We start from the raw sequence: 23,113 nt of genomic DNA, 5'->3' as shown, positions 1-23,113 counted from the left end.
GTTAAAGGGACCCCTGCCTGAGACACCCTGGAGAGTCGCTGCCGGTCTGAGTAGACAATACTGACTTTGATGGACCAAGGGTCTGATTCAGTAGAAGGCAGCTTCATGTGTTCATCCCCAGTAAGACGGTATTTAAGGTGATTTCCTTTGGCAACGGGATATACAGCTGATGAAAATATTGGATTAGAAACGGTCACTTTACCAACACACCGTAGTGTACTTATCTTGTTGCAAAACGCTTATCTCCCTAAGAGGACTGCTTCGACTTTGTTATTCGCCCTAATTGGCTCTCACTTTGTTCTCCTGACGACTCCTCATGGAGTCAGTGTCTTTCTAGAGTCCTTTCAAGACTCCGTGTCCTTTCTTCGTCTGTTGAAGAATTCCACACGACTTTTAAGTCCTTGGACTTTTTTGATTGATTACATATGTGTTGCTTGGGCGCTGTGCTTCATTTACCTGTTTACATTTGTTTGTCAGGCCTTTGCGCTGATTGTTATACTAATATATTTGTGGCATTCGTGATTATTTGGGCTTTTTTCCTTTATTGTGTGCTTGCTTGGCCATCTTGCTGTGATTTTTTGGCTGAGCTTATCTTAAAGCTTCCTTGCCTAATATTTGTCCAAGTGTTAGTCAACCAAACGGGACGTTTAACAACCTGATTCAGCAGCCACTTCTAGGGAATTTCTTATCCAGATAATTCACCAACGTTGAAAGAAAACCCTACCAGGTGAACAGGAAATTAATGGGTTAAAATAGGGAATTGAGAAAAATACTCTGAAACATAAGTTTAGAGAAAGCTGGAGAAAACAGAACAGTTGAAATGTTGATGCAAGAGGTAATCATTAAGAGCAACTAAGACAGGATAAATAGAACTTTAGTCTAGCAAAGCAAACAGATGGAAAGTGCCTTAACTTTTACGAAATGTGTTAACCAAAAATGTCAACTCAATCTCAATTTAATGTCACAAACATCATATCATATCAGCATATTTCTACTTGGAATAATGATCTCATATCATCATGTCATTCTTGTCAGTCTATAGAAAAAGGATACGTCTTCTGAAATATGCTATATATCAGTGATTGCAAACCTTTTAGAGACCGAGTGCCCAAATTGCAACCCAAAACACACTTATTTATCGCCAAGTGCCAATACGGCAATTTAACCTGAATACGGAGGTTTTCGTTTAGAAAAAACTACTCATACATTCACATATTTTGCGTTAAAAGAAAAACACAATAACAGAGCTTTCAATGATACTAACAACTTTTTATTGAAAGGTAAAAGTTTGCATTTGGCATGCATCTCTCCAGGACTCGTCCTCTGCTCAGCCACCGGACATTATTGTACATAAGTAAACAATTATACTGTGCCTGAACCTCCTCAAGAAGTGCTTGAAACTGTCGACAATTCAGAGCACGAGCCATGATGTAATTTACCATTTTTGTGACATCTTTGAGGACGTCGTCAAATTTTCTGAACAATTAATGTGATTTTTGCTGTTGTGTGCATGCTGATAATTTGTCTACCCTTGGCTCATACTTTGTAAGTTTGAGAGCAACATATGCAGCACTCAGGTCATCTGTTAACCTGTTTCTGGTGTCAGGTTTGATATAATTCAAAGCTGAAAACAGCTGCTCACAAGCATAAGATGATCCAAACAAAGTAAGAAAAGCAATCCCAAGTGCTTTCATTGACTTAAAATTATTTGGCAGAGAAGTCCACACTTTAAGGATTTCATTTTCAGAACTAACTGTGCTGTCCTTTGGCATCCCTTCTTCCTTCTCTGCCAAATCAAGTGTTTCACGCAGGTCATGGAATTTATTTTTCCAGATAGATCTTTCTTGAAATTCTATTAGCTCCATTTCCAGATTTTCTAAATCTAACCAGTGTAGGCAGGAAAGATGAAGTTCTTCACATTTGGCTTTATCTGGAGAAGTAAGAAAACACAGGGTTGTCTCCATCTTACGGAAACTGTAAAAATCTGTTACTAAAATTCACCTTTGCAGCTGCTACAATGCTAGAAAATTCCTTGTAGAATTCCTGATGGCTTGTAGGATTGTCTGCAAATGTAGAATTTTCTAAATGCTTTTTTAGATTTGGAAAATATTTCAGCTGCCCACTTTCAAGGTCCCTTTCAAAAACCTGCAGTTTTCTCTCAGATGTTTTGATATCACAAAACATCCTTTCTGCTGTTTTCCCTACACCTTGTAGTTGTTTGTTCAGTACATTGAAGTGTTGTATAAAATCTGTAAAAAACTTGAGGTTGGTAAGCCAGGCCATATCAGTGAGCTGTGGATATTCCTGCCCTTTTTTATTCATAAACAGCCTAATTTCATCCAAGCAGGCTACAATTCTCAAGTACCTTTGAATTCCATAGATTTCAAGGGGAGAAAAGTATTTTCTTCTATTTAGCTCTCCGACTGAAACCAAGAGGACTAAAGGCCAAACCAAACATTAGGTTGAAGATCCATTACTAGATCTCCACATGGTTTTTTCACCCTAAAATGCAGCCATAGGGACAGACCACACTGGGCTGGGAGGATATTAACTTACTTCATTTTCCCAATTAAAAATGTCCTCCCCAACTGGGTGGCTATTGTTCCTGATAGACAAATCTTTTTCTGTCTTCTTTCCTTGCTAGGAGATAATTGTACCTGGTGTGAGGGGAGGGTTCAGCTGAGAAGTTAGTACCTTGATGTCTCTGTAAAGGGCCTTTTTAAAACAGCTGCACCATGGGATCAAGTTCAGAATTAGATATATAGGTGAGTCAGCCCGTTACTTAACATTCTGTAAGGGGGAAAAAAAACAATGTTGATGTTTGAAAAGGCAGTTGGAATGGGGTGAAGAGAGTCAGTTGGATGGTAAGGGATGGTAAGAGAAGCTGACAGAGTAAGCAGGGATAAAAAAAAAAGGCAGAGCAATCCATGTGGTAATACCTACCTAGGAAATCAGAATGGAAGAAACTGAAGATGGGCGGGGGCCCCAAACTGAAGACGGGTGGGGCCCCCAAATTGAAGACTGGCAGGGCCCCCGACAAAAAGCTGAGCTGCCGCGCAGCTCAGCTGAGGGGGGGCGTGGCAAGGTGCTCGGCCATAGCCTCTCCGTCCAAAGTAAAGACGGGCGGAGCCCCCGACAAACAGCTGAGTTGCGGCTGCAGCTCAGCTGACAGAGAGGGAGGGGCTTGCCCCAGGTGCAAGGAGAGGGAGGGCGCCAGCGCTGGCTTGGGGAGCATGGGCTTGGGGAGAAGGAGCACCCCACCACGGCAACACGGCACAGCCCTAAGCAGACGTGAGGACTCCACGCGTGCCCACAGAGAGGGCTCGGCGTGCCGGCTGCGGCACACGTGCCATCGGTTCACTAACACGGCTATATATTATTCTGAATTTGCCTGTATTCTTTGAGACGTCACTCAGGACCTCTCCTACACGGGTACACATTAAACTCTCACTATTGTTTTTGTTTGCAAAGGTCTGTCTCTGTGTATTTTCTGATCTCCAGCAAAATACAGTCGAACCAAAGTCCACTCTCCCACTTCACAGGTCTGCTGATAGAAAGGTGCAGAGTCTGGGAGTAGGCAACATCCATTCCTTGGTGTCTTCCAGTTCATCTCTTACCTGTCTCCCTTGCTGCTGTTTCAGAGCTGGGGTCCATTTGTGAAGACGGAAGCTAAGTTCTGTGAGATGGAAAGAGCTCCGTCAGAGGAAGGGCAGCGAGCCCAGCCACAGGAACATGCCCAAAATGCCCTCTCATGCGGTAAGGACTCATGGTGCCTGGATGGGATTGGGGAATCCAGTGAATTTGATGGGCAGAGAGTTCTGCTCAGAGAAAAATCAAAATGCTTCTTCAACCAAAAATTCACGGAGGCACTTGCTAACATTGATTACAGTATTCATATCCCACCTTTTCCCCATGATTAGAGGGACTCAAGGTGGCTCTAAACAAAAGGTAGACAAATCTCGGATGACCTCTTCAATCTTGTGAATAAATGGAGCCTGCACGTTGTGGGTAGCCAATCTCTGAAAACCGGTTGCTAGGGGCTCAATAGTGGGCGAATGTGTTCTCATGCTGATTGCGGCATCTGACGGGTCGCTGTAGGAAATAGGATGCTGAACGAGGGATGCCAGGCTGTGGTCTGGGATCCATGGCATCTTTGGGGAGAGGTTTGGGTCAGATGTGATGTCACATTGATGTTGCCTCTAGTCGAAAACCCATATGTGACATTAGTGGATCAGTAGATGCTCTCGAAACCCATTGATATTACCCTGAGTTTCCAGATGCACTAAAGCCACGTGTGGGATCTCTGCCAGATGTGACAATGAGGTGCCAGGCGATGTCATTTTCGGCTCTCTTTTTCTCCCACCTCCCTGGACTCAAGGGGGTGTGCAACGGCCCAGCCAGAGGGAGAATAGCATGCCTGGGCCTTTGGTCTGATCCAGCACAGATACTTTCAGGTTTTTGAGCTCCAGCATTCACGGGCCAAGTTTCAAGTATCACAGGACTTCCGGTAATGGCTTGATCTCTAGCACACATCCCCAGGGGAAGCTCCCAGGGGAATCCAAGATTCGCTTGATTTGGAATGTTTTTAACACTCCAACCCGGTCCTAAACGGTGGACTGGGATGCAGGAATTCCTCTGCAGCCTGAAGAAAGCAGTGTGACTCCCATACTCTCTGAGGGAGATTTTTTAAGTCCCCTGGAGATGTGGATGCTGTCCCGCTAGGCATTGAGGGGAGAAGGCATCGCCGCCAGCGTCTTTTGGCATTGGGCTTGGATCTCCTTTATCCATAACCAATTTATGAACTGTTAAATGAAGAAAAACCTCGCTCTTGGAAACCTTTGTGAGTACCAAGATTACTTTTGAATATTACTGGAAATAAGAGACTGGCCTGGCTGACAGAACAACCGGGATTTCCGCGCTCTCCCCCCCCCCCCCATCTTATACAGCTATTTTGATTAAGATAAGACATCAGATAAAGCGGCACAGACTCTATCAAAGTGATCTATGGGTAGACTAAACAATAAAACGTTTTGAGGGACATGGCAAACACCAATCGGACTTTGTGACGTTTGAAGGGAGAGGAGGAACATAACCTTCCCCCCCCTTGGTCACACTACCTTTTTCGGGCTGGACGGTCCTCCTGCCATGTCTTAAAAAATTCTGGGGTGCCGGAAGACGTCTAGGAACCAGTATTGTATTCCAACCAGTCGGCTAAGCGGGGAGAAAGGAAGCATTGAAGCACGCAGGACCGGAAGGGACTCCCCTGGTGCATCAACTAAAAGGTTTGCCATTTAGAACTACAAAAATGGGACGATGGAAGGTCCGTGGCAGAACTGCATCCGGCTAACTTCCTACTTCCTGCTACACTCCGATCTAGAGCGTCCAAGGACTTCACTGCAACACTTCGGAAAAATGGGATAAGATATAGATGGATTTTGCCACAAGGACTAACTTTTTTGTACAAGGGAGTCAGAACAACTGTCACCTCATTGCAAGATGTTGGGAAATTTCTGAGAAAATACAAGAGGGACTTTGCAGATGTACCTCCTGGTGACTTAGAGGAGGAGGAGGAAGAACAAGAAGATTCTGCTTTGAAGGGAGCAACAGGAGGAACTAGATTATAAGGCTATAATATCACATTAGAGAATCACCATGGCTAAAGTAATCTCATGGAATGTTAATGGACGGAATGAAAAAACCAAGAAGGGAAGGATTTTTAAATTTTTACAGAAACAAAGATACAATTTAATCTGCTTACAATAAACTCATATTTCAAAAAAAGACAATATTTGGAAAGACATATGCTTGGTCAAGCATTTAACACATCGTCCAATAATAAAACCAAAGGTTTTATGCCCATGCCAGCCTTAGTCCTGAATTGGTATATAAAGATGAAGAAGGTCGTATAATGATAATTAGAACAAAAATAATGGGACAAAAAACACTGGTGGTAGGAATATATGCGCCAAATGAAGGGAAAGCTAAATTTTATGAACAACTACATGACATCCTACTTCAGCATGCTCAAGAACAGATTTTATTGATGGGAGATTTTAATGGAATTACTTCCCCTGTTATGGATAAAAAAACTCAAGCTAAAAATCAAAAAGATGGACTTCTCCCAAAGACCTTCTTTCAGATGATGGCTGACTTGGACTTACAAGCTATTTGGAGAACTAGAAATACAACAGCTGAAGAATCTACCTTCTACTCGGCAAGACATGACTCTCACTCTAGAATAGACATGATTTAGGCAAGTAAGTCTATTTTTACACAATTGTGTAAAATACACATTGTGCCAAGAACTTTTTCAGACCACAATCCAATTTCCTTTGAATGGAGTAACCGACAAGCATTTAGATGGAAACTGAATGAGAAACTTTTGAAAGATCAGAAACTTTTGGAGGAACTATCTACATTAATTAAGGACTATTTTGAAATAAATATGAATGGAGAAACTACTTTAAATATAGTATGGGATGCATTTAAAGCTGTAACTAGAGGAGTTATGATTCAGAAAAACACAGCATGGAGGAAATAACAGCTATTGCTTATCAATACCATACAATGGGATTTACAAAAACTAGAACAAGAACAAGAACTGATTTTGGAATCACAAGAAGACCAAAAAAGCATTATACTAGAAAAAACAAATGTACTTAAACACCAGTTAAATATGGTGGTTTCGGAAGAAATGAATAAGAAAATATGCAAAACAGAGATATTTTGAGCAGGCAAACAAACCAGGCAAGTTCTTGGCAACTCAACTTCGGGACTCTTTCAAAAAACGAATTATATCTAAAATACAAACAGCACGTGGACCTGCCTATATCACAGCAGACATTCAAAAAGAATTTGTATCCTTTTATATTAAATTGTACCAAAAGGATGAAATATCAATTAATAAAATTAATAAAATGGAGACATATTTACATTCTATAAATATGAAAAAATTATCTTTAGCCCAGCAAAAACTTTTGGAAGAACCAATTACATTAGAAGAATTAGAAGAAGCCTTTAAAAAACAAAAAATAGACAAAACCCCAGGACCTGATGAAATATCTGCTTTGTTTTACCGTACATTCAAATCTCAGTTGTTGTAACCGTTTTTGTTGATGTGTAACACAATAATGGACAAAGGAACAATTCCAGAAACATGGACAAGTGCTTTTATTTCACTCATTCATAAGCCTGGTAGAGATCCTGAAAGAGTGACAAACTATAGACCTATCTCATTACTTAATGTGGATTATAAAATATATGTCTTAGTTTTATCTGATAAAATCAAAAAGCTGATTACAACCTTAATATACGAGGATCAAGCTGGCTTCGTCCCAGAAGGACAAATTGATGATAATGTTAGGATACTTTTAGATGCTTTTGAGTACTACAAACAGAATAACCAAAGTAAAGCGGCTTTTGTTTTCTTGGATGCAGAAAAGGCTTTCGATATGGTCTCTTGGGATTACATGAAAAAAACTTTGGAAATAATGAACTTTGGAGAAAGATTTAGAAGAGGCATAGAGGCTATATATACCTACCAACAAGCAAAAATACTGGTAAATGAATCAATGTCAGAACAATGTAAAATACAGAAGGGAACGAGACAAGGATGTCCGCTTTCACCTTTACTTTTTATCCTAGTATTGGAATCTCTGTGTTGTAAGATTAGGGAATCCAAGAAGATAAATGGATTAAAAGTAAATAAACAGGAGTTTAAATTGAGAGCATTTGCTCATGACTTATTATTGATTTTGGATGACCCTAACAAATCCGTAAATAAACTGAAGGAGATATTGGATTCTTATAGCAAAGTGTCAGGATTTAAGATCAATCAAGAAAAAACCCAAACGATTTTTAAAAATTGGTTCTTGTAGGTTATCTGGGCTGTGTAACCGTGGTCTTGGTATTTTCTTTCCTGACGTTTTGCCAGCAGCTGTAGCAGGCATCTTCAGAGGAGTAACACTGAAGGACAGTGTCTCTCAGTGTCAAGTGTGTAGGAAGAGTAATATATAGTCAGAAAGGGGTTGGGTTTGAGCTGAATCATTGTCCTGCAAAAAGTATCAAAGGTAATGTGCTAATCATTGTCCTGTAAGTATCAAGATAGTGTGCTAATGAGGGTGTGGTAGGTTAATATGGAACCATTGTATCCTGAAGTGATATTAACAGATCCAAAGCTGTGTGAAATCCAAAGCTAATCTGCATGGCTATTGTTGACTGTAGTCTTTGTTAGTCTGGAGGTTTTCAGGACAGGAAGCCAAGCCTTATTCATTCTTAAACTCTCCTCTTTTCTGTTAAAGTTGTGCTGATGTTTATGAATTTCAATGGCTTCTCTGTGCAATCTGACAAAATAGTTGGTAGAATTGTCCAGTCTTTCAGTGTCTTGGAATAAGACCCTGTGTCCTGTTTGTGTCAGTCCATGTTCAGCCACTGCTGATTTCTCAGGTTGGCCAAGTCTGTAGTATCTTTCATGTTCTTTTATCCTTGTTTGTATGCTGCGTTTTGTGGTCCCGATGTAAACTTGTCCACAGCTGCAAGGTATACGATATACTCCTGCAGAGGTGAGGGGGTCTCTTTTGTCTTTTGCTGATCATAGCATTTGTTGTATTTTCTTGGTGGGTTTAAACACTGTAGGTTATGTTTTTTCAAAAGTTTCTCTATTCTATCAGTGACTCCTTTTTTAAGGAGATTTTAAAAAATGTTTCAAATACAGAACAGCAAGTTTTTACTGCTACAACTGGATGGCAGAAAGCAACTAAGGTAAAATATTTGGGAATTTGGATTTCCACAAAAAATGTAGACTTGGTCTTTAATAATTATACAAAGCTATGGGAGGAAATAAAGAGAGATATGATGATCTGGACTAACAAGAATTTGTCTTTGTTGGGCCGTATTTCGACAATATAAATGAATGTATTATCAAGACTGTTATTTTTGTTTCAGAACCTCCCAGTTATATCTCATGTAAAATATTTCAATCTATGGAAAAAGGATATACTGAACTATCTGGCAAAGCAAGAAACCAAGGATTGCTTACAAGTATTTGATTGATTCTAAAGAGAGAGGTGGACTTGCACTTCCCAATTTTAAACTATATGCTGAAGTGGCTGCTTTAGTATGGCTGAAAGACTGGATGGATTTACAAAATACACATTTACTGGACTTGGAGGGCTTTGATAATAGGGGTGGATGGCATGGTTATTTGTGGTATAATAAGGTTAAAACTCATGTATCATTTCAGCAGCACCTGGTTAAATCATCCCTCTATATAAGATATGGATAAGATACAAGCATGTACTAGAAGAAAAGACTCCTTTATGGATTTCATCACAAGAAATGCTAACATTACGCCCACTGAGACCTGCTCAATTTGTAACTTACCAGGATCTATTGAAATGACAAGGTACAAAGTGTGTACTAAAAGATTATGAAGAAGTTAAAGATGTATTAACCTGGTTTCAGTACCATCAGATAAATTTGGTTTTTGTACAAGACTTGAAAACAGGGTTTTCTAAATCTAAATCAATGTTACAGAAATCCTTGCTGGACACAGATGATCACCTTATATCTAAGATGTATAAACTATTGTTACAATTTCAATGTGAACAGGAACAAATTAAACCTACTATGATCAGCTGGGCGCAAATGCTAGGCCACGATATAATGCTGCAAAAATGGGAAAGGTTGTGGACAAGAGACTTGAAACTTATATCTTCGCAGCTTTTAAGAGAAAATGTATATAAAATGATGTACAAATGGTATGTAACCCCGAAGAAACGAGCAAAAACATTTCCCTCAATGTCATCAAACTGTTGGAAGTGTAACAAGGAGGTAGGATCTTTTCATCATATGTGGTGGACATGTGAATATGCTAAGAAATTTTGGGAGATGATTTACAATGAAATAAGGATGATTTTGCAGCAAAATATTCCTAAAACACCAGAAATGATGCTACTTAGTATGATACCGGACACCATTTTTACACATTGGACCTTTTTAATATATGCCACCACGGCCGCGCGTGTGGTATATCCAACTAAATGGAACACTGCTGAGACACCGTCGAAAAAAGATTGGATTGTAAAGATGTTACAAACGATGGAAATGGCAAAACGCACAGCTTTGATAAATCAAACTGATAATGTACAGTTTTGGGGGGAATGGGAGGTTTGGAAAACATACTGTGAAAAAATATTTTTAATGGGACCATTTAAAGGCTATTCCTTGATTTAATCCCTTTTATTTACAGGATATAGATAATAGTATTATGACAGTGAATTACTTAAATTTATTAAATAAGGCGATATAAATATACATTACTTACATAATAAAGGGATTGATCTGTTAGCAAAAGTATTATAATCAATTTTTAGGTGGAAGAGAGTGAGGGGGAAGTCATTGTTCACATCATCATTAATGTTTGAAAGTTATGAATGTTACCATTTTGGAGAAGATGTGATTTATTCTGTTGAAAATAATAAAAAATTATTTAAAAAAAAGTTTCAAGTATCACAGGAGTCTGAAAGGTGTCAGCAGCTTTTAAAGCCCCTCAAGGCTCATTGGTTCCATTTGCTTCTCTTCCACCTCTCCCACTGCTTACTACAAAAAGTTACAATTATTTTTGAGTGTACATAGGGCAAGTTTTCACAGTCCTAGGAATGGGATTACATAAAGCACAATTCACACAAGCAAACAGAATACGAAGTGGAGACTGATACCCTTTCTTCCCCCTTTCTCTCCTTTGCAGGAATTGAAGAGACAGTGTTGATCCATTCTTTTTGCGGAGGAATGGAAACAGCTGCTGCACCTCCAGTCAAGGTAGAGTAGAAGAGTGGGGCACAGCCTGGGTCCCCACTCCTTTCTCAGGGGGAAGTTTTCTCCTGCAGTTGCTGGTAAGGGGCCGAGGCAAGAGGCTCTGACCGCCACTCCTTTTACACGCGCCAAACTCTCCATCCTGCACCCTCCCAGAACAGCCCCTTGCAGAGTGCAGTCTCTGCTTGGCTTGAGGCAATCCTCTCTCTTTTTTCAGCCTCTGGTTTCCTTTGAGGAGGTGGCCGTGTATTTCACCGAGGCAGAGTGGGCCCTGCTGGATCCACACCAAAGAGCTCTCTGTGAAGAAGTCATGCTGGAGAACTATGCTAGCGCGGCCTTTCTGGGTAAGGAACGGTACTGATTGGCAGGCTTTGGGTATCAGGTTGCAGGGTCTTGGAAGCAGAGAGCATGAAGGGTTCCAGGAGTCAGGGTTTTGTAGTCCAAGATAAGTATCCAGGGGTTTAGCAACCACTATTCATCAGAGTTTCAGGCAGCACAGTGGCGTCAGGCAAGCGTTTGCCTTACTCCTTGCAGCCACACCCAACAGATTCCTCTGAGAGCCTTTTATGCTTTGCTCCCACTAATTCAGTTAGCATCCAGCAACAACTCATATCCGGTATTGGCAAACAGCTGCTTTCGGCTCTGGAGGTGAGCACTGTGCCTTCTCTCTCACAATTCCATTTGCGGTCTCTTCCTACATTCCTGCAAAGCGGTAGGTGATCTGGAAGGGCATTGCTTGCCCTTCGTCTGCTGGCTTAGTGCTGGGGGGTGGGCGTGACTCGCCTGCTGGCTCAGGGCTGAACGGAGGCTAGGACTGAGCCTCAGTTAAGGGAAGCTGAACCCTTGATTGACCAACTTAGACTAGGGAAAGCCCCAGGTGCTGATTTTATCCCACCCAAACCTTTGAAGAACAACAAAGACTGGACTTCCGGTGGTGTCGCTGGGGTGAGTGCTACGTTTGCCCAGGAGCTCCTGGGTGAAATCCAAGTTTGCGTTAACCTTGGGGTGTTTTATACACCCCAACCCGACCCTTGCAAGTGGGTTGGATAGCAGGAATTCCCTGCAGCCCTTTATTGCAGTTTGACCTCCTAAATACTCCGAGGGAGCTTTTATAAGGCTGCCGGAGTTTTGGATGCCGGTCCTGCCTGGGCACTGAGGGAAAGAAATTGCCAAAACGCAACTTCGGCATAAGACTCTACCCTCCACCACCTTATAACCAACATAAGGACTACTTTAAGACAAGAACCTCACTTCTGGATGCCCAAGTGAGTACACAAGAATCCCTCATCTCTTACTGGTGTACCGAATAACCGGGGGGGTAGATGAAGATATTCCCAGTACCCTTACTCCTCCCTTAACTGAATCGGATAAGTTTGACTTACAAAATCCACCAGGATTGGAGACAGGAGCCTTATCAAGTTGATCAGCTTAAATCAAAACAAAGAGTTGGAAGGACGCTTATGGGATGGACTAAAATCCTCACCAATGAGAAGCAACCTTGAGGGAAGGGGAGGGAGAATTACTCTCTGAGTTTCCGGTGAAAAAGGACCTCCTGCCACGTTTGCATAACAAGGGATTCCTTGGACCGGAAGACCCTCTATACCACCCTCTCTATCATCTGATTGACAACAACAGGAAGTAAGTCGTAGGACCGGATACACGTCGCACTCGAGTAACATAGAAATAATTCCTGAAGGAAACAACCATCGAGAAGAGGCGGTAGAAGGTCCGCGGCGAAATCAACTTCCGGAATACTTCCTGGTTTGATCTGACCTAGAGCGTCCGGCTGAACTCGCTGGTACTCCAAATCTTTAACAAGCTGTTTTACAAGGTGAAACCTGGACCTTTTTAATTCGGAAAAACAGTTAAGCTGATCATTGAACCATTCTTTATTAACTATAAGTTAGAGGGCCCTGTCCGACGACATGTATTTTACCAGCCTTATTTCAATGTAAATGTCTGGATCTCGCCCCCGTTCTGGTTCATTACATAGCCCTGCCTACACAAAATTGAAAGAAACTGCACAAACCTTAACTATGGAAAAGAAATTACCAGACATGTTAGCCAAACAAACAGAAGCAACAACTAAGCAGTTTGAACAGATGTCAACACAGATGGCACAGCTGACTTCTATGATGACAAATCTTGGCCAAGCATCTCAAGCTATTAACCAGAAATTAGATGTGGTTACAGAAGACCTCAAAGACGTAAAGACCCAAATGAATATTATGAAGACAGATATGCAAACAATGGACTTATCAATCAAGAAAGTGATGGAAGAACATAAGGATACAAAGAAAAAATTAGTAAGCCAAGAAAAACAGATTGAAACAATACAAACTAACCAGACAGCAGCCAAAGATCAGATAGCCATGATGGAGATGAGAGTAAGAGAAACCAACCTTCGTCTGCGCAATTTACCAGATATGATGGGAGATAACAAAGAAACTGTAGTTCCAAACCTGGCTTACCTATTTCAAATAGAAGAACAAGTGCTGAACCAAGGCATTAACAGAGTTTATAGAATACCATTACCTGCCAGAATGAAAAGATCTAAACCAAGAGATCTCATGATTGTTTTTTATGATACAAGGATTAAGGATAGGATCATGAAGATTCATTATGACAACCCGGTTTCTGCAGGAGATATTCCTCTAATACTTTTAAAGGACATACCAAGACATTTACTCTCACAGAGGAACAATTACAAAGAATTTGTGTCTGTTCTGAAAGCTAATGGTATTAAATATCGTTGGATTATGCCACAAGGCTTGGCCTTCACATACAAAGAAATGAAAATGACAATCTTATCACCAACAGATGTGGGAAAATTTTTGAGGAAATATAAGACAGAACTTAAAGGATTAACCTTGGAACAAAAGGAAGAGGAAGAAGAAGAAGAGGAATCACAGGGAGCAGAGGGAGGTGCTGAGTTATAGACTGAATATTTTGCTTCAATAATTATTACACCATGGCAAAAGTAATTTCTTGGAATGTGAATGGTTTGAATGAAAAAACTAAACGGGCTAGAATTTTTAAATATTTACAGAAATACAAATACTCCCTAATTTGTCTGCAAGAGACTCATATAGCAACAAAGCATAAAAGATACCTGGATAGACAAGTGCTTGGACAAGCATTTGTCGCATCGGCTAAAACAAAAACAAAGGGAGTAGTGATATATGCTCATCCTAGCCTTAGTCCTGAATTACTGTACAAAGACGATGAAGGGAGAATTGTAATTATCAAAACCAAAATATTGGGGCAAAAGACGATTGTGGTAGGAATATATGCACCCAATGAAGGAAAAGCAAAATTCTATGGACAATTACATGAACTGATTTCCCAATATGAAAATGATCAGATTCTTCTGATGGGCGACTTCAATGGTGTTATTCTCTCAACGTTGGATAAAAAATCAAAAGCAAAAGACGAAAATGAAGGATGTTTGCCTAAAACCTTCTTCACCATGGCTTCGGAATTGGAAATACAAGACATCTGGAGAACAATGAATATAACAGCTAAAGAATATACTTATTGTTCAGCAAGACATGACTCACACTCCAGGATAGATATGATATGGGCTAGTAAGTCTATTTTTACGCAATTACGTAAAATTCAAATCGTACCAAGAACTTTTTCTGATCACAATCCAGTTACATTTGAATGGAACAATAAACAAGCATTTAGATGGCGATTAAATGATAAACTTTTAAAGGACAATAAGATTCAAAAAGAACTACAGGATTTAATTAAAGATTTTTTTGAAATTAATCTTAATGGGGAAACTTCGCTAAATACAGTTTGGGATGCATTCAAAGCTGTTCTAAGAGGATTCATGATACAGAAACACACGGCGTGGAAGAAAACCCAACTACAATTTACCAATAATATACTCTGGGATTTACAAAATTTGGAGCAAAAACTTGTTATGGCTCTATATGAAGAAGAGAAAAATGACATACAAATGAAGATTTCTGTATCTAAACACCAACTAAATTTGATAATAATGGAGGAAATGAACAAAAATTTAAAATCTGCTAAACAAAAATGCTTTGAACATGCTAACAAACCTGGAAAATGTTTAGCAACCCAACTGAAAGATTCATTTCAAAAGAAGATTATAACAAAAATCCAATCTGCTAAAGTACCAGTTTATACAACTACGGATATACAAAAAGAATTTGTAACAAGAATGGATAGATGCTCCAATTACAAAGGAGGAACTACAAGAAGCAATAATGAAACAAAAAACGGATAAGACACCAGGACCAGATGGAATTACTGCACTATTTTATAAAACATTCAGTGACAATTTATTGAATTTTTTGTATTACTTTGTAATACAATTTTGGATAAGGGAACATCCCCAGAGACTTGGTCCCATGCATTTATATCGTTGATAACTAAGGAAGGAAGAGATCCAGAAAAAACATCAAACTATAGACCTATTTCGCTGTTAAATGTGGATTATAAGATCTATGTTTCGGTCTTATCGAATAGGATAAAGCATTTTATTAAGGACCTTATACATGAAGACCAAGCAGGCTTTGTTCCAGGAAGGCAAATTAAAGATAATATAAGAGTTTTATTAGACTCATTGGAATATTATGACCAGAATATCCAACAAACAGTGGCCTTTGTATTTCTGGACGCAGAGAAAGCTTTTGATATGGTCTCCTGGGATTTTATGAAAAAGATATTGGAAAAATTAAATTTTGGAGACCGCTTCTTGAGAGGTATATCAGCCATATACACATCCCAACAGGCAAAAATTTTGGTCAATGAATCAATGTCTGATAATTGTTCAATTAAGAAAGGAACCAGACAAGGATGTCCCTTGTCTCCATTATTATTTTTGTTGGTGCTGGAATCACTACGTTGTAAGCTAAGGAGTATGGAGGACATTCGCGGACTAAAAATTAAAAAAAACATGAATTTAAATTGAGAGCATTCGCGGATGACCTTCTGTTAATTTTGGAGAATCCAACACAATCAATGAAGATATTGCTGGAAACTTTGGACGACTTTGGAAATGTATCAGGGTTTAAAGTTAATCAAGAAAAAACAAAGACAATATTTAAGAATCTACCAGAAACAGAACAGCAGGAGTTTATATCATATACAGGTTGGGAGAAGGCTAATAAGGTCAAATATTTGGGAATCTGGATCTCTGCAAAGAATAAATAATGTATAACTAACAACTATCTTAAATTATGGGATAAAATAAAAACTGACATGATCATTTGGTCAAATAAAAATTGTCACTTTTGGGACGTATATCAACAGTCCAAATGAATATTTTACCAAGGATGCTTTTCTTATTCCAAAATTTGCCTATAATATCACATGTTAAATATTTTGATATTTGGAGGAAAGATGTATTAAATTTCATATGGCAAGGGAAAAAGCCGAGGATTGCTTATAAACACTTGATGGACTCTAAAGTTAGAGGAGGTTTAGCATTACCTAATTTTCAACTCTATGCTGAAGCGGCCGCTTTAGTATGGCTAAAGGACTGGATGAACTTATCTAACTCGCATTTGTTAGATCTTGAAGGTTTTAACAATATAAGTGGATGGCATGGCTATTTGTGGTATGGTAAAATCAAGATACAAGCATCATTTCGTAACCATATAATCAGGTCCTCCTTATTTCATATCTGGATGAGATATAAACATATTCTTGAACCAGTAACACCGATGTGGATATCACCTCAAGAAATGTTGACATTATGCCCACTTAGATTGGACAAATTTATCACCTATCAAGAGTTAATTAACTGGGAAGGGAAAAAAAGCTCACTAAAAGACTTTCAGTTACTTAAAGACGATTTACAATGGTTTCAATATCATAAAATTAAATCAGTATTTACACAAGATATGAAGAATGGATTTTCTAAAGAAAAATCGCCTTTTCACAGGATGTTACTAGATAATAACACTCAACTGATCTCTAAAATGTACAATCTTCTTTTAACAATTTATTGTGAGCAGGAAACAATTAAACCAACAATGATTAACTGGGCTCAAACTGTGGGACATGATATTGCCTTAAACAAATGGGAAAGATTATGGGCGAAAGACCTGAAAGGAATAAATGCGCAATCAATTTGAGAAAATATATATAAAATGATGTATAGATGGCATTTAACACCTAAGAAGATTGCAAGGATTTACAAAGTGACATCCCCTAAATGTTGGAAATGCAATAAAGAAGTTGGTTCCTTTTATCATATGTGGTGGACTTGTGACAAAGCTAAGGATTTTTGGGATATGACCTATAATGAATTAAGACTAATAGTACCAAAAAATATACCCAAAACACCAGAAATGATGCTATTAAGTATGATACCTGATGACTTGTTAATACAAAGGACTTTTTTGATCTATGCGACAACAGCTGCAAGATTGCTCTATGCAGCAAAATGGAAAGGGGCAGACACTCCTGGGAAAAAAGACTGGATTATGAAAATGTTTGAACTGGTGGAAATGGCAAAACTTAGAGCTACTTTAAACCAAAAGGACAATGTTCAATTCATGGGGGAATGGGAGGCTTGGATGAAATATTGTGAATATGAACTAGGACTGGGGAAAATGGAAGAGTACTTCCAATCTGATCTAGATGATATTGCTAACATAAAGAAGTGTAATTAATTATATTAATAGAATATTGTGATTGAAACTTAACTGAGATATAAGAATAATTATCACGATGGGATAGAATACTTTATTAAGAGGAGGATGGAGGTGATGGGGAAGTCAACAAATTTTCCTTTATTTTTATTTTATTAAGTACTTAAATAACTATAACAACATTACTTATGATTTAGTTTTTTATATTACTTTTATTGTTTGTCAACATGGAAAATTTATATTATAAAAACCAATAAAAATTTTCAAAAACAAAAAAAAACAAAAGAACAACAAAGACTGGTGGGTTCCTTTCCTGGCCTTGTTTTTTACCTATATAGATAGGACTGGACATCTGCCAAAGGACTGGGGCAGGGTGATTGTGGTGCCGTTTTTTTGAGAAAGGAAAGGAGGACAATCGAGCCAACTATAGGAGTATTAGTCTCCTCAGCATTATTAGTAAATTGTATGCCAAGCACCTTCACGACAAATTTACCAGCTGGCTAGATCAAGAGAACATTATTGTCGACGAACAAGCTGACTTTAGAGAGAGCAGGTCCACTTTAGACCACTGCCTGATTTTACAGCATGTAATTGAAAAAATACTCTTTCAAGGGTCCAACGGCTTTGTTCATAGCCTTTATAGACCTTAAAGCAGCATTTGACTCTATTGCTAGAAACAGACACTGGGAAAAGTTAGAATGCTCTTCCATCGATCAAGGTCTTGATCCGTATTCTGTATGATAACACCACCCTTCAGGTCAGATGCAGCAGACAAGGGCATCTTTCCAGAGTTGTAAACACCTACCAAGGAGTGAAGCAGGACTGCATTCTGGCACCTAAGCTATTTAATTACTGCATCAACAATGCAGTTAGCAACTTAAAAGACCCAGCTTTACATCCTCCAAAGCTAGCCCATCGTGATATCTCTGTCTTACTCCATGCTGATGACACGGTCCTGCGATCCAGGACCCCGGTGGGCCTTAAAAGAGCCATGCAGAGGCTATTGTAATTGTAATATTGTAATATTGTTCTATTGAACAACTGGACATTAATTACTCAAAGACAAAAGTTATGGCCTTTTGTGAGAGCGCCCTAAAGTACGACAATGGAGCATTAATGGCCACAAAATAGACCAGGTACTCAAGTTTAAATACTTAGTAGTAGTCTTACAAGCCTCTGGTTCTAGAAAAGCTCACAGCGATTATGCTGCAGAGAAAGGGCAAAACTGCCTTAAAAATCATTAAATTTTCAAGAACTAAGGGAGGGCATTACCTTCCAGCCACTCTTAAGCTTTACCAAGCGAAAACACTGGCACAACTGACATATGGGACTATACTTGGGCTGCCTTCGTCTACCTTTCTCCCATTGGAGTGGGTTCAATCTAAATTTTTCAGAGCAGCCCTCCAGTTACCTCGTTGAATATGAAATGCTACTGCTAGACTGGAGGCAGGAGTGGTGAGGGTGGAGGCAAGGGTTTGTATTGCTTCCAGTATTCTTTGGCTTAAATTAAACCTTAGTCCTCAAGGTCTACTTCCCCTGCTTCTACAGGATACGTTCCAGTTAACATGGCTAAAGACGGTCCTTAATAAAATGGCCTGCCTGGGCCTTTCTCCACCTACCCTGTTAGCCATGGGCCTAGACCGAGCATCAAGTTACTTGAAGCAAAGGGTGGAAGACATTGAATGCCAGACAGACCTTGGAACCCTAGCACCCGATAAATCTAGATACTTGATTTTACCTGCAGCTTATTTTTCTCATCTTGAGCCTATTAATTACAGGAAGCCCTTTACCATTGCCAGATGTCAGGCCCTACCATCATCTGTTTTGGAAGGGAAATAGAAGAAGATCCCTAGATCCCTAGACCAGAGAGGTTTTGTCCGTGTAGGATAGGGGACATTGAAACCATGCAGTGATATGTTGCCCATTCTGCCGCGAAGTTAGATCAAAGCTTATTTCCCCCTTGCTTGGAAAACTCCCTGAAGAGGCAGTTGAGCTTTTGGCAAAGGAGCTCCTATTAGGAGAATTTCCTCAGCTCCTGCTCCAAACTGCCAAGTTCTGTGCTGTTGGTGTTAAAATACGCAGAACCTTATTAGAGAATGATCATTAAAATATTTTACAATTTTATCAATTTCAAGGTGATAATTGAATCAGGGGTTGTTTGTATTGATCTTAAACCTTTATTCGTATGAGCAGTTTGTGATTCCGTGGTGCACAACTATTGAGTCTGGACATGTTGATGTGCTGGCATGTGATTGGTCAGTCGACTGTATTAATAAATTTGATTTGATTGAGCCTCAGTCCCTTGCTGGCCACCTTCTGTTGGCTCTGGTTTGGCTACACAGGGCCCCTTTTCCTTTGATGGGTCCTCACTGTCAACCTGACTGACCCTCGACAGGAACATTCATAGGTGACAAAGGTGCAAATTGGTGCTATTACGATCGTGTCATTGGGATGATGCATGAATCAACATCTTGAACAGCAATACGTTGTTTTGAGGCTTGCCCCGCTACTTGCTCCCTTCTGGAGGCCTTGAGGTGGTGGAGAGACAGCAAAAGTAATATATAGCATGGCTGGGTAGAATGACCCAAGCAGCCAGACTGGCCCAGGGGAAACTGAGGCCAGTATAGTGGTCATCACCCAAGCCAGAGAGGGTGTCCTGGACTGAGGCCAATGTGGTACTGAGAGGCCCTCAGGAAAACTAGAAGGGGTCCCATCCGTATTTCTCAACATTATAACACAGTTGTCTCCCAGGTGGGATTACCATCAGGAGTTCTGGCTGGGAATGTGTCCAATGGCCCATTTAGGGGAGGGGGGAAGTTCTGAGAAAAGAAATGCCACCCATTAGTGGGCAGTGCCTGATGGATGGCTTGGATTCTTTCATATTTGCTGACTGGGCCTCTTTCTTTATTCCAGAAGCTCAAGTAGAGGAAACGGTTGGGGGATTCCAAGGGTTCTCTTTGGGAAAAGCCAAGAATGAAAACGCCAAAGGAAACTGCAGGGATGGAGATGGACCACAGAGGCAGGAGGAAAGCCACACAGCCAAGAGGAGGGATAAGCCTATTCTGCCCGAAGGAGGAGGCTTCCGTGAAATCCCAGTCCAAGAAGAAAGGTCAACCAAAACAAGAAGGAATAAAGACGTCCGTGCCAACTGGAAAATCCGCTCCAGGGAACATGAACGTAAAAAGATGGCCTTTAGAAAGACCTTCTGTAGGAACATGAATGTTAGTTCCAAAAGGCAAATCTCCTCAGGAGTTAAACCATATGCTTGCATGGAAAGCAGAAAGACCTTCATTTGGAAATCAGCCGTTACTTCACATCAAAGAACTCACTCAGATCTTATTGAACACCAAAGGATTCATTCAGGACAGAAGTCCTTGATCTGCATTGGTAGTGGATGGACGTTCTCTCATGGAAGAAGGAGTAAGGCCATTTTCCCAAAGCATAGTATAATGGAGGCACATAAATGCTTGTGGTGTTGGAAGTACTTCATATGCAGATCACAGCTTCTTGTGCACCAAAGAACCCACACAGGGGAGAAGCCTATTGACAGCTCAGAGCATAAAAAGAGATTCATTCACAGTGGCAGTCTTAAAACACATCAACGAATCCGAACAGGGGAGAAAACCTTTGAATGCTCAGAATGTGAAAAGAGATTCACTAACAGTAGCAGTCTTAAAAAACATCAAAGAATCCACACAGGGGAGAAACCTTTTGAATTATCAGAGTGTGGAAAGAAATTCAGTCAAACTGGTCATCTTCAAATACATCAGAGAATCCACACAGGGGAGAAACCTTTTGAATGCTCAGAGTGTGGAAAGAGATTCAGTGACAGTAGCAGTCTTCAAACACATCAAAGAATCCACACAGGGGAGAACCCTTTTGAATGCTCAGAGTGTGGAAAGAGATTCAATGACAGTAGCAGTCTTCAAAAACATCAAAGAATCCACACAAGGGAGAAACCTTTTGAATGTTCAGAGTCTGGAAAGAGATTCAATGACAGTAGCAGTCTTCAAACACATCAAAGAATCCACATCGGGGAGAAAACTTTTCAATGCTCAGAGTGTGGAAAGAGATTCAATCACAGTAGCAGTCTTCAAAAATATCACAGAATCCACACAGGGGAGAAACCTTTTGAATGTTCAGAGTGTGGAAAGAGATTCAATCACAGTAGCAGTCTTCAAACACATCAAAGAATCCACACAGGGGAGAAACCTTTTGAATGCTCAGAGTGTGGAAAGAGATTCAATCACAGTAGCAGTCTTCAAACACATCAAAGAATCCACACAGGGGAGAAACCTTTTGAATGCTCAGAGTGTGGAAAGAGATTCAATGTCAGTAGAAATCTTAAAAGACATCAAAGAATCCACACAGGGGAGAAACCTTTTGGATGCTTAGAATGTGGAAAGAAATTTAGTCAAAGTGGCCATCTTCAACAGCATCAAAGAATCCACACAGGGGAGAAACCTTTTGAATGCTCAGAGTGTGGAAAGAGATTCAATGACAGTAGCAGTCTTCAAAAACATCAAAGAATCCACACAGGGGAGAAACCTTTTGCATGCTCAGAGTGTGGAAAAAGATTCAGTCGAAGTGGCACTCTTCAAAGACATCAAAGAATCCACACAGGGGAGAAACCTTTTGAATGCTCAGAGTGTGGAAAGAGATTCAGTGTCAGGAGGAATCTTCAAACACATCAAAGAATCCACACAGGGGATAAACCTTTTGAATGCTCAGAGTGTGGAAAGAGATTCAATAACAGTAGAAATCTTAAAAGACATCAAAGAATCCACACAGGGGAGAAACCTTTTGAATGCTCAGAGTGTGGAAAGAGATTCAGTGACAGTAGCAGTCTTCAAACACATCAAAGAATCCACACAGGGGAGAAACCTTTTGAATGCTCAGAGTGTGGAAAGAGATTCAATGACAGTAGCAGTCTTCAAAAACATCAAAGAATCCACACAGGGGAGAAAACTTTTGAATGCTCCGACTGTGGAAAGAAATTCAATCAAAGGGGCAATCTTGAAGCCCATCAAAGACTCCACACAGGGGACATACCTTTTGAATGCTCAGTGTGTGGAAAGAGATTCAGTCAAAGTGGCAGTCTTCAAATACATCAAAGAATGCACACGGGAGAAACCTTTTGAATGCTCAGAGTGCGGAAAGAGATATAGTCGAAGTGGCCATCGTCAAGCACATCAAAGAATCCACATTGGGGAGAAACCTTTTGAATGCTCAGAGTGTGGAAAGAGATTCAATGACAGTAGCAGTCTTCTAACCCATGAAAGAATCCACGCAGGGGAGAAACGTTTTGAATGCTCAGACTTTGGAAAGAGATTCAGTCAAAGGGGCAATCTTGAAGCCCATCAGACTCCACACAGGGGAGAAACCTTTTGAATGCTCAGAGTGTGTAAAGAGATTCAGTCGAAGTGGCACATCAAAGGATCCACACAGAGGACTAACCTTTTGAATTCTCAGAGTGTGGAAAGAGATTCAATCGAAGTTGCACTCTTCAAACACATCAAGGAATCCACACAGGGGAGAAACCTTTTGAATGCTCAGTGTGTGGAAAGAGATTCAGTCACAGTGATAGTCTTCAAAAGCATCTAAAAACCCATACAGGTGAGAAACATTTTGAATGCTCAGTGTGTGGAAAGATGTTTAATCAATGT

The 23,113-nt window shown here is 40.0% G+C and overlaps 1 protein-coding gene across 1 annotated transcript; it reads left to right on the top strand.

Annotated features, from left to right (window-relative positions):
- Positions 1-13,187: 13,187 nt before the first annotated feature.
- LOC130473949 (zinc finger protein 135-like) lies at positions 13,188-22,576 on the top strand (the record flags this gene model as incomplete). Its single annotated transcript, XM_056845638.1, has 3 exons — positions 13,188-13,199; positions 21,218-21,478; positions 21,563-22,576. Coding segments are annotated over exons 1-3 (1,287 nt in total), but the record flags the coding sequence as incomplete, so codon positions are not given.
- Between the last annotated feature and the right edge of the window lie 537 nt (positions 22,577-23,113).

The sequence above is a fragment of the Euleptes europaea genome, chromosome 1, assembly GCF_029931775.1.
Source record: "Euleptes europaea isolate rEulEur1 chromosome 1, rEulEur1.hap1, whole genome shotgun sequence".
NCBI lineage: Eukaryota > Metazoa > Chordata > Lepidosauria > Squamata > Sphaerodactylidae > Euleptes > Euleptes europaea.
Note: the sequence above shows the minus strand (reverse complement) of the source record. Positions and strands in the feature narration are given on the sequence as shown.